This window comes from Tupaia chinensis, unplaced genomic scaffold, assembly GCF_000334495.1.
Source record: "Tupaia chinensis unplaced genomic scaffold, TupChi_1.0 Scaffold000601_1, whole genome shotgun sequence".
NCBI classification, from domain to species: Eukaryota; Metazoa; Chordata; class Mammalia; order Scandentia; family Tupaiidae; genus Tupaia; species Tupaia belangeri.
In genome coordinates, this window is record NW_006160119.1 from 70,565 (window position 1) to 89,789 (window position 19,225).

The following is a 19,225-nucleotide window of genomic DNA, read 5'->3' on the forward strand; positions in this document are numbered from 1 at the left end:
GGGTGTGTGCACTCACTGGAAACAGAAAGAGCAGAAAGAAACAAAGTGAGAAACCATCTACCAGGGGAGATGGTCACGCCATAAGCCCTTCCCCTCTTGGGATTTTTGGCATGCACACACACCCACCCAGTGTGAGTTTCAAGCTGCTGGGTGTGGGACTCGAACAGCGGTCATGGGCCTGACCTGGAACTGTGTACAGCACCTTAAGCACTAAGCCACCTGCTGGCCATTGGCCTTACTTAATCTTAACAGAATATATGAGACTCAGGTATACAACTAATTACAAAAATTACTAATGTGGGTATTATATAAAGAGAACAACTTATATTCACAGAGGTGTCAAGTTATAATTCATAGCTGTAATTTCAATATTTGATCCTAATGGACATTCATTTTCATTTAAAACTCTTAGTTTAAACTTTCTTATGTGAACAGTACTACAAAGAATATGAAAAACATGAATAGGGACTTGCTCATAGCCCAAGAATTAAGGGAGCCCCAGATCCCACATGATCAACCACAGTTCCAGGTCAGGCCCATGGCATAAAAACAAGCTAGTCCTACGTGCTGAAATCTCTACAGGATGGAGAAAGAGAAGGAATGTGACCACACTCCATGAGGGGTCCCTTTCCCCTACCTCTTTTAACACACATGCCCTCTGACAACTAAGAAAACAATGAATAAACCAATACCTGCTTTCAAGTACTTATAATCTAGTAAACACACATAGTTCAGGAAACTGGACCGTGTCAAGACAGTTTACTCAGTGTTAAGTATTCAGAGGATTATTCTGGCTTACCTCCTCTGACTTAAAAGCCTGTTTGGTATGTGTGTATTTCAAAAACCTATAAAGAAAAATAAATTATCTGTCAGATACAGAAAGTGAGTAAGGTTTCAGCAACCTTAGTTTTCTAAAGACCAGAACTTTTATAGAGAAATGAAGGCTACAAAAGGCAACTCATAAATTTATATTTCCAAATTGTTCAAATTCTGATTAAGACAAGAACTTAAAAGAACTGGGAAGATTTTAAAAGTGTGGTCATGTTTAGGCTATCTACTAATAGAAAAAAAAAATTTAATTTTAAGGGAATGTAAAACTGCATGTAACAGTATGAATATAATTCTATTAAACCCATGTATTAAAATACTAAATGACAAAATTCTTAAGTTAGATGTGGTAAAGTGGTGTAATTCTAGTAATAGTCCCCATTCTCCTATTTTCCAAATTTTTAGACATATATTTAAACACCCTTTATAATGAAATATTTAATTAAAAAGTGATGTACTCACAAAAATTCAATGATATAAATCTGTCCATCTACTGTAATTCAAATAATAACCTTAAACAGATCACCCTCAAAGTTCTTACCGAGCAATAGGAAGCACATTGGAACCTGTATACATCATGATGAAGAAAAACACTCCGCTCAGATAGAGACGGGGTAACTGGGGGTTATCCTGCATGACGTGGCACAGCAACACAGCAACCTTCTCAACAAGGGTGGGGTCGAAGGTCAGCAACAGCTGCAAAAGCAAGAAATGCTTTGGCTACTAGGTCATAATAAAAGCACAGTATATCATCATTCACTTTAGATTTACGTATTCCATACAGTGAGGTTACAGTTTCTCATGGAGTTATAAAGTAAACATCAATGTGGTTTAAGTAAGCTTGTCTACTAGACTCAAACAAGATTTGAAAAATGATTCTTTCTACAACATTTACTGCATATAGTAAAATCTGAGAATTGATCAATATGTATAAAGAAAAAGTCCAAACATTCCTGAAATTTGTTTTGTCATAATGCTATGGTTATAACTCTTCTTATGCAAGAATCTTCCTAAATGGACTTCTCTGTGAATGACAAAACCAATCAAAGGACAGCCACACTTGAGGTTAATCCATGTTAGGTAGACATGGATAATACTATGAAGGCCACACAGGGACTTAAGGAGCAAAGTAGGGAACTCCTATCAGTGAAACAGGACTAGAAAGCAGGTCCAGGGCAGCAGGTGGCATGGTGGTTAAAGACACTGGATCCCACCTGGCCAAGTGCAGTTTGAGTCCCAGACCCAATGGCTTGACAAACACCCTGGATTGGTATGTGTGCATGCCCAAAATCCCATGAGCAGACTGCAGGAGAAGGAACTATGGCATGGCCAACCTCCTGGAGGGGTTCTTTCTCACTGCCTATTTCTCTCTCTCCAGCAAGTACACATACTATGTGACAAATTTTAAAAAAGAAAAAAGTAGATCCAAAAGTACAAATAAAAGGCAAGAGGGTGAACAAGTACCAGAAGTACCAGGCAAAAATTCAAGTACTAGAAAGTACCAAAAGGGTAACTTCAGAAATCTGAACTAGAAGTGGGAATAGCAGTTGTTATAATGGCTATGTTGCTGTACTCCCATGTTGACTGCAGTTTGAGTCTCGGACCCGGTGGCTTAAAACTCACACAGGGCGCATGTGCGTGTGTGCCCAAGATCCCAAGAGGAGAATGGAGGAGAAGGGATTGTGGCGTGGCCATCCCCCACTGGGGATGATTCTCACTTCCTGTCTCTGTCTTTCTGGCGAGCACGCGCGACCTATAGGAAAAAACTCTAAAAAAAAAACAACCAAAAAAGAGAAATCTGAGCTAGAAGTAATGAAGGGGATATCTGAAATGTTGTAATGAATTTGAGCTAATAATAAAATAAATAGAAAGTGCTATAAGTAATTATTTGATGAACATGTTTAATAGTTTATCTATGAAGGCTGATAAAGATAGAATTTTAATTTTCCATAAACACTTGCTTCCAAAGAATCCCCAGTTTTGAGTTAAATGCTATAATAAGAAGGTAAGTACTGATTAGATTAGAAAGTCTAAGCCCTGGGCTCAGGTGTAAGCCTGGACAACCAAGTCTTTTAAGTAAAGAACTTATATTTTCCTGTGTTTTGGTTTATTTAACCTGTTTAACAAGGTATTTAGACTATTTCATAGTATGACATATTTTACAGAGATAAAACTGAGATACACAGAAGGTCTTCCCAGCACCTATAATTTAAGACTTGATGTTATACTTAGTATTGACAGTAAATAGAGTATTTTGAATTGTCACTTCACCCAAAAACCTAGGATACTCACTCACTTTATCTTAGATCATCAAAAATACTGACACTTTGTAAGATTATAAAACTGATGACTTCTCTTAAAGTAAAGTGAAGCTCAAAAATCCCTTTCAACTGGGACCACCAGTTAGCGTAATGGCTATGTCACTGGACTCCCATGTAGTCGACCACGGTTTGTGTCCCAGACCCGGTGGCTTAAAACTCACGCCGGGTGCGTGTGCATGTGTGCCCAAGATCCCAAGAGAGAATGGAGGAGAAGAGACTGTGGCGTGGCCATCGCCCCGGGGGGTGATTTCTCACTTTCTATCTCTCTCTGTCTATGTGGTGAGTGCATGCACCCTATAACAACAACAAAAAAAAATCCCTTCCAACCAATGGAGATATTTCTGAAAAGTACTACAGCTATTTAACTATGCTTTAACAAGATGAAAGCCTTCCAGAATATAGAAAATTAAGGGAAAAACAAAAATAACCTCTAAAACATATTTTTTGAACTCAACATAAAAAATACAGGCAGTGAGACTAGCAGTTGGTGTAATGGGTATGTCGATGGAATCCCATGTAGTTGATCGCGGTTCAAGTCCTGGACCCGGTGGCTTAAATACACGCTGGGCACATGTGCAGGCCTGCCCAAGATCCTGAGAGGAGAATGGAAGAGAAGAGATTGTGGCGTGGCCATCCCCCCCCCGGGGGGTGATTTCTCACTTTCTGTCTATCTCTCTTTCTGGCGAGTGCACACACCCTATAGCAAAAACAAACAAATATTCAAAAACAAAAAATAAACTCTCAAAAAAAAAAAAATACAGGCAGTATGTACTTTTTTTTGTTGCAGGGGGTAGAGGTTTTTGCTATAGGGTGCATACGCTTGCCGGAAAGACAGAGAGAGACAGAGACCACTTGCTTTCTCACTCTCCCTTTCTCTCTGTTTGTCTCTCTCTGGTCAAAATTGAAGAATAATGATAATAAATATAATTAAAAATAAATAAATCCTTAAAAAAAAATAACAGGGGATACCAGCAGATTGCATTAATAGTTATGTCGCTGGACTCCCATGTAGTCAAACATGTTTCGAGTTCTGGACCTGACAGTTTTAAAACTCAAGCTGGGGGCATGTGTACGCGTGACCAAAATCCTGAGAGATTGAAGGAGAAGGGGCTGCGGCATAGTCATCCCCCTGAGGGGTTAATTTCTCACTTTCTGTCTCTCTGGCAAGCACATACTCTCTATAGCAAAAAACTCTAACAACAACAACAACAACAACAAATACTGTTTTATAGGGTCATTGGGAAAGTCATGACACATCTTTGCATGGAAAAACAGGAAAATATGTTAGGACTTTTCCAACAACCTAATAGTTTAGTTTAGTAATATAAAGGAACTCACCTGAATGATATGGGGAAGACAAGTGCTGTCGGATAGCAACCTTTTCACTCTTGGTAAAGGTCGAATGATGGCATTATCTTGATCCCTAGAAAATATTTTCTACAGTCAACATTCAACGTAGTTGTTAAAGTTTGTATTTTCAGAGCATATGGCATTCTACCAGGCATGAAGCAGGTTACCTTACTTTTGGTTAATGAAAACTAAGCTCTCATACAGCTGGGAACATGATTAGGAATTTTGGTTTAAATCTATTTGGCTGTTTAATATGACTTCATTTCCTTCCATAAGATCTCCTTGTAAAACAGTACCCTAGAAAAGCCAAAGACTCTTATTTATTATTTAACTGGTTAAACTTGGTGTTGTCCAAGATACTGTCAGTGGACAATTCCCCCCAAAGGGCAAATCTATCTTTGTCACATAAATTTAAACCCTAATTTAACTACACTGAGTATTTTTTGTTTTTTTGAGAGATTTTCACTGTAGGGCGCGTGCACTCGCCAGACAGACAGAGAGAGACATAGAGACAGAAAGCGAGAAATCACCCCCCAGGGGGGATGGTCATGCCGCAATCCCTTCTCCTCCATTCTCCTCTCGGGATCTTGGGCACGCACGCACACGCGCCCAGCTTGAGTTTTAAGCCACCGGGTCCGGGACACGAACCGCGGTCGACTACGTGGGAGTCCAGCGACATAGCCATTACGCTAACTGCTGGTTCCCCTACACTGAGTATTTTTCATGTATCCTTAACTTTAATGCTACATTATTTCTAATTACTAAGAGTATGCTTCTGAGTCCAATTTGGTTTTTAAATAGAACTGGAACCACAAAAACCTGAAATATTAGAAAATATATGATAGTTTCTCAGTAATTTTCATTACAAGGTAGCCTCAGTAGTTTTTAAAAAGGATATGTATGAAAATATTTTACAAATATTGAAAAGTACCATGCGAGAGTTACAATGATGTCACTAGAGGACAAAGACACATCTTCACTAGTGAAATGGGGCAAGTTGTGGGCCTAGGCTCAACCCCAGTACTAGGAGTGGCTAACCTGATAGGGTAAGGCTTATCAGCCTGCCTGACTCCTGCCTCATACCTAATTTACATAAATACTATAGTGGGTACTACTACGAGAATGCGGCTAGTCTCAGTACTATAAAATAATTAAGACCCTCCTAGAGAAAGTTGCTTTTCAGTTGCTTTATTAATATTATTTATTTATTATTGAATAGTGTTTATTTTTGTTTTGAAAAGTTTCAATCAAAGCAGCATTCCCCCAAGGTGATGATGAGAATATCGTTGTTTTAAACCACCAGGGTAGTTCCATAACATTACTGGGGAAGCACCCACTCAAACAGATGAAGCAAGGTATTTCACAGCCCGCTGCTAACCATCAAAGCACTCAGTCCCATTTACCTGCTTGGAAAATACCCGCACATTGTGATGAACATGTTCAGTATCAGGGTGGCGAGGTCCGTCTCATTCAGCACAGCCTGCCCACTGGCTAACAGGCACCACTTGAGCTGAGGGATCGCCTGAAGTGGTCGCCACCCATCCATGCCTTGAGCCCAGCATCTGGTTTTTGCATTTAACATTCCTTTGGTCCACAATTCTTGCATCTTAATGGATGGAACACATCATTATTACAAACAGACAAAGTAAAATGAACAATTTCACCAATGTTTCCTATTTTATAGGAAACACATACTAAACTATGAAATACACAAGTTCACTATCAAAACAAATAATTTTTTGTTCACACATATTTGAGAATCCAAATATAGCTAATAATACAAGAAAAACCACCATTTAGTTGGCCAACTTGCAGAGCATAAGGAACACTGGAAAGAGAAAACCAGCAGCCAGAGTATGAAACTACTGAATTATGATAAAAGTGAATACTGGGTCCTCTATAACTTATCTTTAGCCAAATTCTGACTGAACTTGAGAGGCTGAGGATGGAAGAGCAGGATCACTTAGAAGCAAATGAAGAGGGCAATCACCCTCATGGACTGAATAAGCAATTTTTAGTGAATTTCAGACTGCAGAGCAGAAGTATTACACTTAGACCTAATTACTAAGACAAATAATTGTTAGATAAACTCATTAAAAGCCTACTACCTCTGTAATGACAGCTTTTATAACAGAACTATGACACAATTTTATATACACGTGTGGTTTTCTAGAAGTGCCAGCTCTCTCTCTCATATGGAAATGGAGTCGCAGAGAGCTGGTAATGGCAGTTCAAATCACCGTTTTAAAATATTCCACATCTCTGTGTGCACTAAGCAGGAGGGAATACCATAGGTTGAGACCCTTATAAAAACATTCTTCAAGATACGTACCTCATGAAATCCATAAGGGCCACTCCTTTCTTTGTCTGCATTGCCAAAATACCATTCCTTTTCACTCTCTCTTTTCATATCTGGAGCAGCCTCAATTACATTGCTCTAAGTTTAAGACAACATTTTAGTTATTGTCCAAAGCATAAGTCTAAAGGTAAGGGTATCAAAAAACACAATTATGGGGCCAGCAGTTGGCGTAATGGCTATGTCGCCGGACTCCCACAGACAACCATGGTTTGAGTCCCGGACATGGTGGCTTAAACTCACGCCGGGCGCGTGTGTGTGCGCGCCCAAGATCCCAAGAGGAGAATGGAGGAGAGGGGATCGGGGCATGGCCATCTCCCCTGGGGGAGTGATTTCTCACTTTCTGTCTGTCTTTCTGGTGAGCACACGTGCCCTATAGCAAAAACCTCTCCACAAAAAAAAAAAAAATAAAAGAAAGAAAAACCCCCACAATTATACAGTGCTTATTACTTTGAAGGCTTAATATTCCTTTAGAAATTCAACTGAAATATTAAGTGACCTTATTTTATTCATGAGAGAGAGACAAAGAAAGAGAAAAAGAGGAGATAGAGAGAGAGAAGGAGGTAAAGAGGGAAGCTTCCCCGACAGGGTCTCATAATGCTGCAGTCCTCTTTCTGGGCTCCTGAGGGTCCTGGGCGTGTGCCCAACATGGTTTCAAGCCACCTTGGGCTTCTGAAGCCACAGTCAGCCACATGGCTTCCAGCACTGCTGTCAACTAAGCCTCTGGGCTGTGCTTAAGTGATCCTATACATTTGAAATAAATAACCATTTGTTTTGTTCCCTGGTTTCCTCATCTGTAAAATGGGAACAATGATGGCAACCACCTAGTAGGGATATGGGAATTAAGGAATCACTGTATTACGTGTAGAACAGGAACTAGGACACTGGATGATGAGGGTCACAATTACTACCATTCATACCCCTAAATATTCAAATGGTACTTTTTAAGTGCACGAATTAAGATAAAATCTAACATGATACATCTACTAGTACCAGGAAAGTACACAAAAACAGAACGTACGACCCTGCTGTGTAGACACACAGGTAGGACCACCACCTGGGAGACTGGGAGTCACGGGGAGACAGGGCTGGTTCTCAGGCCAGGCTGAGCATGTCGGATCAGCTTTAAGCGCCTGTAGTCCTTGGCTCATTGGGAATCTGGGGCAGGAAGACTGTGACACAAGACCCTGTCAAAATACCTCTTTCCCTTTCTGTCTCTCTCTCTCTCCCTTTCCTAATAAAAAGATGAACTGGGAGGGGTACAGCCAAGAAAAAAAGAACATTAAAAAATGTGACCAGCAGATGGCATAATGGTTACATCACTGAACTCCCATGTGGTAGACCATGGTTTGAGTCCCAGACCCAGTGACTTAAAACTCATGCTGGGCCCATATAAGTGCATGCCCAAAATCCCAAGAGGAGAATGGAGAAGGGACTGCAGCATGGTCATGCACCTTGGGGGTATGATTTCCCACTTTGTCTTTATCTCTCTCTCTCTGTCTCTCCAGTGAGTGCAAGTGCCCTATAGCAAAATAAACTCTCAAAAAAAAAGAAAAAAAATCGAATGAGCTAAGGATACATATATATATATCCCTTTCATAAATTAGGTATCAGAAGACTTGCATCTTTGTCTTCTTGGATGGTTTCGATAAGGCCTCCAGGTTCCCGAAGGCAAAGCTTATTCCCAGTGCCTATGAATGCTGAAAGTCCTAGTTACACATCTAAAGAATTTGGTTTAGACCCTAAATGTCACATTGTCTTAACATAAGCCATAATAAAGATATAGTTTTTTAAAAAGACAAAAGAAAACTAAAAAGTGGATTCTTATTGTCTGTTATACATTGCTCTTATGGTGATTTCATTTTTATGTATGTGAATTAATCTCCTAAGCATTGGTAATTGAGTAGTAAGAAAAGTCATGATATATTTTTCTATGCAAAATGGTGTCATGACTTTTCCAATGACCCAATATTATAATTATTGGAGAAATACACTCTTGATCACATACAGTAACATATTTTCAGGTTTCAGTTTCTCTTGGCCCTACAACCGTATTCCAAGAGGGTCCAGCTGGCCCCCCGGACCAGGACACATACCTGCAGAGGCACTGTGGCCCGGCTGACGTGCAGATGTGCAAGGGTAAGCAAGTCGACGAGGATTCGGACTCCGTTGGAATCCATGAGGTCCTTAACATTCTTCTGAGAGAGAAAACATTTGCACATACTCAAACATTTTTCTCTCCAACAGGTTATTACCAAGAAGGTTCTCAAAAAGAGTACTTGGAATCTCTTTGGAAATGACTGACACGCAACTGGTATGACTTTGTGTTTTCAGGGTTTTGTGTCCAAGAAGCATGAATTTAGAAGATTAAAAAGGCAAAACAACATTTTAAAAAGAGAATACCTAAGAGCTTATACTTAAATATATTCTGAACAAATAAACAAAAACTCCACAAAAAACAAAAAATTTAAAAACAGCATGATAAACTCTTGGTTCTACTGTTATTCTGCCAAGGTCTTTTTACTAAACAGATTATTCTATAATCAGAAATAAAATCTGCTATATTACAATCTTTCAATATTCTAGTTTTTTTAAACTTAAAGATTGGTAATTCTTAGAAATTAGAGATTATAATTTAGATAAAAATTTCACTGGGGCCAGCAGTTAGCATAATGGTTATGTAGCTGAACTCTGATATAGTCAACCGCAGTTCAAGTCCTGGACCTGGTGGCTTAAACTAACACTGGGCATGTGTGCGTGCGTGCCCAAAATCCCGAGAGGAGAATGGAGGAGAAGGGACTGCGGTGTGGTCATCCCCCCTGGGGGGTGATTTCTCACTTTCTGTCTCTCTGGCGAGCACATGCACCCTGTAGAAAAAAAAACCCTCTAAAAAAATAATTAAGATAAAAATTTCCTAGGGCTAATTACCCTTAATTACCCTTAATTTAAAAACATTTGCGTTACTTACAAAAAGTAAGAATAAATGTGGGAAAGTTAGTATTAAAATATCAAAATTTCAAAAAAATAGAGTCTGCTTAAACTTTTTTTTTTTTTTTTAAGAGAGATTGTTGAGGTGTCAGCAGATGGTGTAGCAGTTACGCCGCTGGACTCCCACAGAGTTGACTGAATTTGAGTCCCAAATCTGAAGAATTGAGACTTATGCTGGGTGTGTACATATGTGTGCCCAAATTCTGAGGGGAATGGAGGAGAAAGGATTGCAGCATGGTCATCCACCCTGGGCAGATGACTTCTCACTGTCTGTCTCTCTCTCGCTATCTCTCCTGCAAATACATAAATACATGTGCCCTACAGCAAAATCTTTCTTTAAAAATAAAAACAACAAAAGCCCACTACACCCTGTGCTGGTCTCTTAACGTGTAACTGTGAATGTTTATTAGAAACCAGCATGAGCCTACTAAGAGGCATGTTTAAAAGGAGAATGCAGAGGCCAGCAGGGGCCGTGGTAGTTAAGGGCACTGGAAACCCACATGACCGAAAGCTGTTCGGGTCCCAGACCTCTCTCTCATTCTGTCCCTCTCTGGTCAAATAAAAATCAAACAAATTAATTAATTAAAAAGAAGATACAATTAAAAAACAAACAAAACAAAAAAAGCAAACTGACTTCTGATTTTTTTATCTTCAAATTACTTTTTATCACCAAAATGTATATTGATAAACTAAAAACTTTCCATAATATATGAAGCATTTACTTTACCTAAAATTTAATCCTAAAGATTAAAGAAAAAAATCAGCTAATTTGTCCCCCCCCCCCCCATTACTCCTCATTCAGAATTATACTATCATTAATTTACTAAGTACTTGCAATATTAGGGAAGAATTTACAGGGAACAGGCAAAAACTTTTTCCTCCAGTAATTTAGGTCACAGTGCTTTCAGATTTAAAACACAAAATAATAGAATTATTTCTGGATAATTAACACAGTAATAGCGATATCTTTACATATTCATATAACTTGGAAACAGTAGTGCATTTACACAGAAATACTGTACCTTATTAAGGATCAACTTATTAAGGAAGAGGATCAGCCTATCTCGTTCAAGTTTATCTGTGCACTATTAAAATACATAAAAAGTCAGTTAAAAGGGAGTACAAACTCAAATTAAGAATTATCATCACTAGACGAATCAACCAATACCCTCCCTACGAAATAATGTCATTTGGGGCTGGCAAGTGGTGTGGTGGTTAGGGGTGCTAGACTCCCACAAGGCTAACCACGATTCGAATCCCAGACCTGGTGCCCTGCTTTCTCTCATTCTGTGTCGCTCTGCTCAAATTGAAAATAACTGTAATAGTAAATAAAATAAAGGAAATAATTTTTAAAAAAAGAATGTCATTTATTACTATTCTTCAACCTCTTACATAGTCTCTAATTTTATGTAACTTGCCTAATTTCTCAAGGAAGGTAGATATTTTTAAAGTTATTAAACAAACTAATATGTAGCTTTAAAGGAAGTACGTAAAAATGGAAATGGTTCAAATACCACTCTTGAATTAAGCAAAAATTCTGAAAGACTGATAAATAATGTTTCACATAAATCACATCACGAACAACACAAACAAAAAGGAAACCCTACCTACATGACAGATACGCTGTCAGTACCCCCGGTTCACTGTGATGGCAATGAAGGAGAACCCAGTGTGCAGCCCAGTGTGACAGCAACAGGAAGGAGTGCGGACTTCTGTCCTGGTTATGTTACTTACTGAGTATGTGCACAACCTATTCAGAATCAGGTCTCTAATCCGTGAAACACAGTTCACAGGTAAGGCAACTACAGTAAGGATCAAAGGCTCTTTGAAAACTTGGTAAAATGGTTCTACTGTAGTAGTTCATTGAAATTTAAAGTAGTAAAACATAAAAGGGATGTGGACACAAATGAAAGACTAAAGTGTATGCTCTGCAACAAGTAGATAATACTCAAATGAGCTACATAATGAATGAACTGGTTAATTTATCCTTCCATCATGCTTAAGTATTAAATGATGAACTTTATGCAATAAAAGAATGTGTTAAATCAAGGTTTTCTGGTTATTGTACAGTTCTAAAAATTTTACTATCTTCACACTTAAATGTGAAGTGTACTAGCATTATTTAAATTTCTCCAAAATGGAAAACTAAAGGTACATACAACTCTAGAAGTCATTATTTCTTTTATACACCTGTCTAGCTCATCCATACTTAAATTTAAAAATTGACAACTAAGTCACTGAAATTGTTCAAAAGCAGCAACTAAATAAATAAAATTGACAAAAACAATACTAACCCATTAGTCACTTTCCTATTCTTAATTTAGATTCAAATAAGTACAGTAAAAATTACAGAAAAATTCATAAAGCATAGTAATAATGTACTTGAATACAATTTAAATATAGTTTTGAAAACTTAATACATTTCTCAAATAGCTGTTTCCTGGGATCAGCAGTTGGTGTAATGGCTGTGTCGCTGGACTCCCACGTAATCAACCGAGCTCGAGTCCCAGACCCAGTGGCTTAAACTCACACCGGGCACATGTGTGTAGGTGCCCAAGATCCCGAGAGGAGAACGGAGAAGGGATTGTGGCACGACCATCCCCCCTGGGTGGTGATTTCTCACTTTCTGTCTCTCTCTCTCTCGGGGGGCGCCCCCCCCCCAAAAAAAAAAACCCCCAAAAAAAAAAAAAAAAAAAAAAAAAAAAAAAGACATCCTTACCCTCTCTAGCATTCCAATGATATATCTGGTATCTGTAAATGGTCCTATTTCTTCATGACATCTGCCATAAACAATAGCAAGGGCTTGTAAACATAAACACTTCATGTTTACTTTCGGGGTGAGCAAGAAGCGATGATAGAGCTCATTGAAAAATTCATACCTAGATTAGAGGGAAAAAAAAGTTCACACTAGAAATACCCATGAAGCCCACAGTAAGAACAAATCGAAATACCCATTAAGCCCACAGTAGGACAAATAGAAATACCCATGAAGCCCCACAGTAGGACAAATAGAAATACCCATGAAGCCCACAGTAGGACAAATAGAAATACCCGTGAAGCCCACAGTAAGGACAACTAGAAATACCCGTGAAGCCCACAGTAGGACAACTAGAAATACCCACGAAGCTCACAGTAAGGATAACTAGAAATACCCACAAAGCCAACAGTAGGACAACTAGAAATACCCATGAAGCCCACAGTAAGGACAACTAGAAATACCCATGAAGCCCACAGTAAGAACAAATAGAAATACACATGAAGCCCACAGTAAGGACAACTAGAAATACCCATGAAGCCCACAGTAAGGACAAATAGAAATACCCATGAAGCCCACAGTAAGGACAACTAGAAATACCCATGAAGCCCACAGTAAGACAAATGTAACAGGCTAGGAGGGACAGCTCACGATCTCTTAATTGATCCACTTTCTTCATTCTCATCTTCCTCCAAAAGTAATCTCAGGTAATAGTCTCCTATTTTGATTTCCTCTGCCAGGCAGTCATATTTAACCTTTATTAAAAAAAGCAAATAACATTTTTGGTGTATAATAGATGTTTAGCAATCTGCATATATATAATCTGCTTTTTACAAATCCTTCTGTTTGGAGAATATGATTTATTAGCATACCTGGGAATTCATTATTTACTTGACTTAATATTTTAGTTAAATGTTGAGTTGGAGTTACACTGATTTTACAAATGCAAAATGTACTAATAAAAACCGTCACAACTCTTTGTGGTGTCAACAAAGGCTTAGGGAGAAAGATAATGATGTCCTAATTTCCTTCGGGGTCTGCCCTAACCAAGCACGGAGCAGACGGTCCTGCAGCACACAGAGCTGCCTAGCATGCATAGGCCACCGCAGCTCTCCCACCCCAGCCCTGCCCTGAAGTGCCAAGATTTACACACACAGGCCACTGCAGCTCTCCCACCACCCCAGCCCTGCCCTGCTGAAGTGCCAAGATTTAGAACCAACAAATCAGTGACATTTTGTATCTTGTACAGTGCACTCCTGTGCATGTCGAACTGCCCTAGATTACTCACTGGAGGCACTATGTGAAGGATAAGCCCAAGATCAGGAGTTGGGGCAGCACTGTGACCCATGCACTCAGACTGTGTGTCTCAGAGAAACATTTACAGACAATTGTAAAAGGGAATTCCTTGACCAAATTATCAACATTATTTTCCCAAAGCCTAAAAAATGACGCACTTTGCTCCCAGACCTGGCAGTTGGAGAAACACAGTGAGTGTGTGCAGGTGTGCCCAAACATTCGATGGCAGAAGGGGCTGTAGCAGGCCTCCGTGGAAAGTGCTCTCCATCCCTCTCCCAGAAAGCATGTATGCCTCTTAGCACTCAGGCTCACACACATGCATAAACAGGTATTCCCATAAAAATCAAATCATTCCATCTATACATACAGCTCCATTTCATGTTCTGTCTATGAATTCTGGGCATTCAGTGCATTCAACTGATAATAATCATTATTTTTTGAGAGGGAGGTTTTTGCTATAGGGTATATTCACTTACCAAAGAGAGGGGGAGAGGGAGAGAGAAAGCAAGAAATCACTACCCCTCAGCAATCCCTCCCCTCTTAGGAGTCTAAGCGTGCACACACAGGCTCCTGGTGTAATTTCAAGCCTCTGTATCCGGGACTCTAACAGAGGTTAGCCATGTGGGAGTCTAGCACTTTAACCACCATGCCATCCACTGGCACCTCGATATACAATTTTAAGCATATACTGTGCGCCATGAACTGTTACAGTCACTGGAGATACAGCAATGAACAAACATAAAAATTTCTGCCCTCATAGGTGTAGCCGATTAAAAAAAAAAAAAAAAGGAAAATATGTATATGTACAATAGCTGAGTGACAATAAGTTCCATTCCAGAAACGAAAGGAAGAAACAAGTTATGAAGCTACCCAGGGAAAAGATTACTCTAGGCAGATGGAACAGCAAGCAAAAACACCTTGAGGCAAGAACAAGAATCTGGTGTTTTCAGAAAGCCAGCGCGGTCAGAACACAGTGAGTGAGGGAGGCAGTAGTAGAGGAGACTGAAGAATGGGACACAGGGGTGGTCGGCACCAAGGCAGCACTCCCTAACACTGGAGTCCCAGGGGAGGCCCCAGGTCGGCTTCCCAAGGCCTTTCTGTGCACGCTGGGCCTGCTGATCCTTCTGGCTGAGGCCATCAGTGGACCAAAGCATAAGGCCTCGGTGGAAATGTCTGTCTGTCTGTCTGTCTCTCTCTCTATCCTATGAAAAAGTAAACTTATAACACTGTAAAAATAGAGACAACCCCTCCCCACACACACAGTAATATTAGGTGCTGGGGAGGGAGGGTCCACATATCTGTTTTGTAAAGTCATTTCAAGGACTTGAACTTTCACTAAGTGAAATGGGAAGTCACAGGAGCACTGATAGTCTGAGCGGAGAAATGATATGATCAGCTTACATTTTAACAAGATCACCCTGCTCGCATGCTGCTAACAGATTATGAGGCAAGGGTGGAAGCAGTGATATCTTCATGATCCGTTACCAAAAAGATGGGTTCTGGATATGTCTGGAAGGTCCGGTGAACAGCATTTGCTGACAAAATGGATTTGGGGTACAAAATAAAATGAAATTTCAAGGGTTTTGACAAGAAAATAAGGAGTAGCCATTATCTAAGACCAGAAAGACTACAAGAGAAGGAGGCGTAGAGGAAGAAAAAAAGCATGACATTGAAAAAAGTTCTAGGCGGCCGGGGGCTCCCGCCCCTGCGCAGCCGGGCGCTGGGAACGGCCTGGCCCCCACTCCGGGGGCCCCGCGGCTGGGGGCTGACGCCCCTGCACAGCTGCGCGCCTCTCCGACGCTGGATGGCCCGGAAGCCGAAAACAAGGTTGAAGAACTTGCAACTTGAGAAGATGATAGCTACCAGCCCTGCATTACCTCAGGGGAAAACAAGAACTACTCTGCCATTCTTAAGGAAGCCAGATACCCAAGGACAACTCACACTGCAGATCCCCACAACACCATTCCTGGTAACTACAAGATGACTGCTGTGCCGCATCAGCTGATAATCATCCCTGCGTACCAGAACTGCTTTCCTGAAACTGCATTCCCTGGAGACTCACCTACACTTGCGGATCTGCAGGAGACCCTCCCTTAATCCAACCCTGAGTGGAGTTTATGCTCCCTATTGCCAAAAACTTTATGAGCTGATGGTTGGAACTCGTGGCCTCTCTCCCTTTACTTGTATGTATCACTTTTTCAGTAACTCTTCTGGAAGACAACTGTATATAGCAGGGATATTGTAATGGGAGAAAAAAAAAAATTGGATATTTGATGGCTGCAGTGAGCGGTATGGGCCCAGTTGGGTTCTACTTTATAGTATGCTCTTTTTACCCAATGGGGTTTAGGCCTAAAGTCAGACTTGAGTTCATGTAGAGGCATGTGTCAGCTGTGATAACTATTGGAGAGACTTAGACTAATTAAGATCACTGACAGATCATTTGGGGAGGGGTGAGGCACGGAGGGCAATCGGGGATGACAGGGACAATGTGGGAGGAGGATGGGTCATAACAGAGGGAGGGGGATGGGGAATCTAGGATGGTAAAACAAAAGGCAAGGTATGCAGGACACAAGAATTGGGAAATTATTTGCTGAGAACATATATGTTGACGTGCTTGATTGAGCCAATGCACAGTGTATTTTGGATGGAAAATTCATTTGTGTGTTGTGATGGGGAAAAAATTATAATAAAAAATAAACTATAAAAAAAAGAGAGAAGAGGATAGAGAAAGATAGCAAGTGAACAATAGAGAGGATGTTAGTGAGAAACAGATATGGTTTATTATCTGTTGATGATGACGTGTATAGTATTCTCAACTGGACTGGTCTGGGAAGTATTTCATGATGGGTGAAGTCTTTTAACAAGCAAAATGAGAAATAGTGATTGACTGTTTTAAAAAATTATAATAATAATAATTATTGGGAAATGCATGGAAAAGACATTGAATGATAAAGCTGGGAGATTGATGTCTCTGTACTGACTGACATACATGGCATTCCCTTTTGAAAAAGCAATGGAAGTCAATGTAAAGTTATATGTAATCCAATGTAATATAAAGAAGATTATGATGATAATATAAATAAATTAAAAAAAAAAAAGAAAAAAGTTCTAGAGACTTTAATATTCAATTATGAGATAAAAGTCTAAGCAGGAGGTAAAAAATCTAGGAATCATCAGCTAACAAAACATTCAGGGCCAGCCTCATGACCCAGCAGTTAGAGCTGCCAGATACTACACGGCCAACCACACGTCTGCAATCTCAGTCTCAGTGGCTTGGAGAAAACGCTGGGTGCATATGCACGCATGCCTCACAGCTCAACAGAGTGGAGAAAGCGAGAAGGAGACGGAATTGTGGGTAACTATGCCCGCTGCAGGATGTTCCTTCCTACCTCCCTCCACTCCCTCAAGCACATAGGCCCTCTGGCAAATTTAAACACACAACAGCAAAATGACCACATTCAGAATGAAATCATAGTGAAATAAGTAATCAAACAAGCTACAAAAAACAAGGCAGACAGATTATGTTTCAGAAGATAAAGAATCTGAAGTTCCCAGAAATAGAAAAACAAAACAAAAACACAAGAATAGATATGGAATATGCAGTATGAAATATATTAAAACACTTACGTTATCAGTTGTTACTTGACAAAATTAATATTTATTTTTGTCTTACATAAAGATGAAAATTTTCCAATATTTTCTCCATAATGTCAAGGGAGAAAGGTAAAAACATAAGCTTATAATTATAAATTTATATGTTTAAAACTCCAAAAGCAGTACATGCTTTATTTTTTAAATTAATATACTGCAAAGACTCACCTCGAACTCGTGGTGGTTCCAAGAGATCACACTGGCACTGCCCAGCTCTCTGTCAATGTTAAACGCTCTCATCTCAGATTCAAGAGCGTCTTTTAGCTCTTCTCGTGTTTTGAAATTCCAAATAAGATTTGACCTGGCATGGTCTTGACCAAACCTAGATATACGCATAATCAGAAAATAACAGAAAGCCATAAATAGTTAAAATCATCTACAAATATACCTTACTACATCTTATAATAAGAAAATAGTAGAATTAATATACGTTAGCAAATATAAAGAAAACTGGTGTAAAGCAAATACATACAATTAAATGTTAATGGTAGAATATTTATTAGAGAATTATTTTATTTAACTTAATTAATTCATTTATTTTTAAATTTTGACCACAGAGGGACAGAGTGAGAGAGAGAGGGAGTGAGAAGGGAAGTCGCCAGGTCCAAGACTCGAACTGCGGTCTGCCATGTGGGAGTCTAGCACCCCTAACCGCCACACCACCTGCCGGCACCATTAATGGTAGAATCTTAATAGGTATACAGGTATTCACTATAAATTTTTTTCAACTTTTCCATATATTTGAAAGTATTTTTAATAAAATGTTGGAAAAAAATGAATCTAAACTATAAACCAAATCTGTATAAATTAAAAAACAAACAAACAAAAAAATCTACTTCAACTCAAGCATTTATTGCTAATACAAATTCCAGATAGAAAAAAATTCCAATTTCAGTTTGGGGATAAGAATTTCTGGACTCCTTTTGAGTGTGATCTATGCAGGGGTAGGCAACAGACATTAGGTCCTTACAGACTACCCAAAAAAGAATGATGCTAAACTGCTAGGCTTTGAATGAGTATTTTCAAATTATTTCCTTAGACTTTGGCAATAATGTAACCACTGTAATAAATTTAGGTGCAAGTCTGAATTGGGGGTGAGTGGCCTTCCTATCTGCTCACTGTAGGTCTGCAACCCTCTTACACCTGCAGTCTCTTCTCAGGGCACCACGGACTTTCTAGAGGGAACATGACAGAAGGATATGCTGAGGGAGAAGTCCAAGGAACAGAATCAGGGTACACTAACTACGTGCTGCCACTTTAATAGAAGTAGTGTGGAAAGGAACAGAATTAGGGCATACTAACTGTGTGCTGGCCACTTTAATAGAAGAAGTGTGGAGTTTCTGATTCACTTGTTTTCCTTCAATTATCCAATACATGAGCTTCCAATCTGAGTACTGTGAGTTGTTTTAAAGAAGTTTTGTGGGGTCAGCAGGTGATATGGTGGTTAAGGCACTGGACTCTCACATGGCCAACCAAGGTTCGAGCCCAGGACCTGATGATTTAGAAATCACACCAAGTGCGTGGGCACCCAAAATCCAAAGAGAAGAATTGGAAGAAGGGATTGTGGTGTGGTCATCCTTTCAAGGGGTGATTTCTCACTTTCCCTCATTCTGTCTCTCTCTCTCTGTGGCGAGTGCACATACCCTATGTTGAAAATCTTAAGGAAGGTAAAAAGAAATC

At 39.6% G+C, this 19,225-nt stretch overlaps 1 protein-coding gene across 1 annotated transcript in view; it reads right to left on the minus strand.

Moving 5' to 3' along the window:
- The window catches only part of DNAJC13 (DnaJ heat shock protein family (Hsp40) member C13), a 113,795-nt gene that overhangs the window by 35,323 nt on the left and 59,247 nt on the right, over positions 1 to 19,225 (minus strand). The window contains 10 exon segments of the mRNA XM_014591586.2: positions 800 to 845; positions 1,370 to 1,524; positions 4,488 to 4,572; positions 5,903 to 6,105; positions 6,832 to 6,936; positions 8,952 to 9,053; positions 10,866 to 10,928; positions 12,563 to 12,722; positions 13,250 to 13,353; positions 17,714 to 17,867. Coding sequence (XP_014447072.1) covers positions 800 to 845; positions 1,370 to 1,524; positions 4,488 to 4,572; positions 5,903 to 6,105; positions 6,832 to 6,936; positions 8,952 to 9,053; positions 10,866 to 10,928; positions 12,563 to 12,722; positions 13,250 to 13,353; positions 17,714 to 17,867 — 1,177 coding nt within the window.